The following is a 1,706-nucleotide window of genomic DNA, read 5'->3' on the forward strand; positions in this document are numbered from 1 at the left end:
TTGCCTCACTTTTGAATCCTATACATGGCCCTCTGCCGTGTGGCCCCTGCATTTCTCTCCTGCCTCTTTGAACTCCTTACAATTTTCCAAAACCACCATATTTTTTCTTGTCTTTTGGCCTTTGCATTCTACTTTCTTTTTATATATTTTAAAATATGTATTTATTGATTTTAGGGAGAGAGAGAGAGAAACATTGGTTGGCTGCCTCCTGCATGCCCCGTACTGTGGATTGAGCTCACAGTAATGTTCCCTGACTGGGGATCAAACCCACAACCTTGGCATATTGGCATGACGCCTTGACCACTGAGCTACCTGGCTGGGGCTTAGAATTTATACTTTGAATCAGACACTAAAATTCCATTTTTTTTTCCTTAGATTCCTGCTCCAAAGCGAGGAGAAGTAGTGAGACAGATTGGTGATGCCTTGCGGGAGAAGATTCAAGTACTAGGAAGCTTGGTAAAGTATTTCTGTAGTAAAAATATAATCCTTTAAAGATAAATAAGACTATCATACATTTCTCTATATAAGATTGATTTTATTTTAAGGTTTTTTTGTTTTCTTTTTTTATCCTCACCCGAGGATATGTTTTTACTGATTTGAGAGAGAGAAACATCAATGTGAGAGCAAAACATTCTTTGGCTGCCTCCTGCACACCCCTACCAGGATTGAGCTGTTTTCTTCTTTTATCCTCACTTTGGCTGCCTCCTGCACACCCCTACCAGGATTGAGCCCACAGCCCAGGCATGTGCCCTGACCGTGAATTGACCTGGCAACCTCTCGATGCACAGGATGATGCCCAACCACCTGAGCCACAGTGGCCAGGGCAAGATTGTGATTTTTTTTTCCTTTTTGGTTTTTTTAAGATTGTGATTTTTATGAAAAGCAGTTTATACATTTCAAGAGTCTTTTCTCTAGAGGAAAGATGAACAAGACAGGAAAAAGTGAAGACTATTCTTGAGTTTTAAAATTCTTCAGAACAATAAGAACAGATTTTCCTAAAGTTTATTGCCTTCACAAAAGAGACACAAAATATGTTTTGCATCTCCCCCTCTGATCATTTTAATGTTTAAAACATGAATTCTGCTGGGAAATGTAGCTTGGCTTTTTGTATTTTTAGGTGTCTTTGGAGATGGGGAAGATCTTAGTGGAAGGTGTGGGAGAAGTTCAGGAGTACGTGGATATATGTGACTATGCCGTTGGCCTATCACGGATGATCGGGGGACCCATCCTGCCTTCTGAGAGTAAGCAGTGAAGTCGCATAGGCTAAGAGCTCCGTGTTCTGTTACAGAGAGCTCCAAAAATGCCTTGGCCGGGATCAGTTTGCAAAAGAGGACTTGTAAGCGGCATATAAATGAATGAAAATGTCTTTACTTTTTATAGTCAGAAATGTAAATTGAAACAGATGAAAACATCAGAGTAAGACACTTGAAACATTTATTTATTTTATTATTAAGAGTATTACAGAAAAATTTATTTTCACTTATTTATTTTTTAAATATATTTTTATTGATTTCAGAGAGGAAGGGAGAGGGAGCGAGAGAGAGAGAAAAACATCAATGATGAGAGGGAATCATTGATTGGCTGCCTCCTGCACATCCCCCACTGGGAATTGAGCCTACAATCAAGGCATGTTCCCTGACCGGGAATTGAACTGTGACCTTGTGGTTCATAGATCGATGCTCAACCACCAAGCCATGCCAGCCGGG

General features: G+C 40.0%; 1 protein-coding gene across 1 annotated transcript in view; it reads left to right on the forward strand.

Annotated features, from left to right (window-relative positions):
- The window catches only part of ALDH7A1 (aldehyde dehydrogenase 7 family, member A1), a 40,517-nt gene that overhangs the window by 6,789 nt on the left and 32,022 nt on the right, over positions 1–1,706 (forward strand). The window contains exons 4-5 of the mRNA XM_005875842.2: positions 376–456; positions 1,118–1,241. Coding sequence (XP_005875904.1) covers positions 376–456; positions 1,118–1,241 — 205 coding nt within the window. The remainder of the gene's footprint in view (positions 1–375; positions 457–1,117; positions 1,242–1,706) is intronic.

This window comes from Myotis brandtii, unplaced genomic scaffold, assembly GCF_000412655.1.
Source record: "Myotis brandtii unplaced genomic scaffold, ASM41265v1 scaffold470, whole genome shotgun sequence".
Lineage (NCBI taxonomy): Eukaryota > Metazoa > Chordata > Mammalia > Chiroptera > Vespertilionidae > Myotis > Myotis brandtii.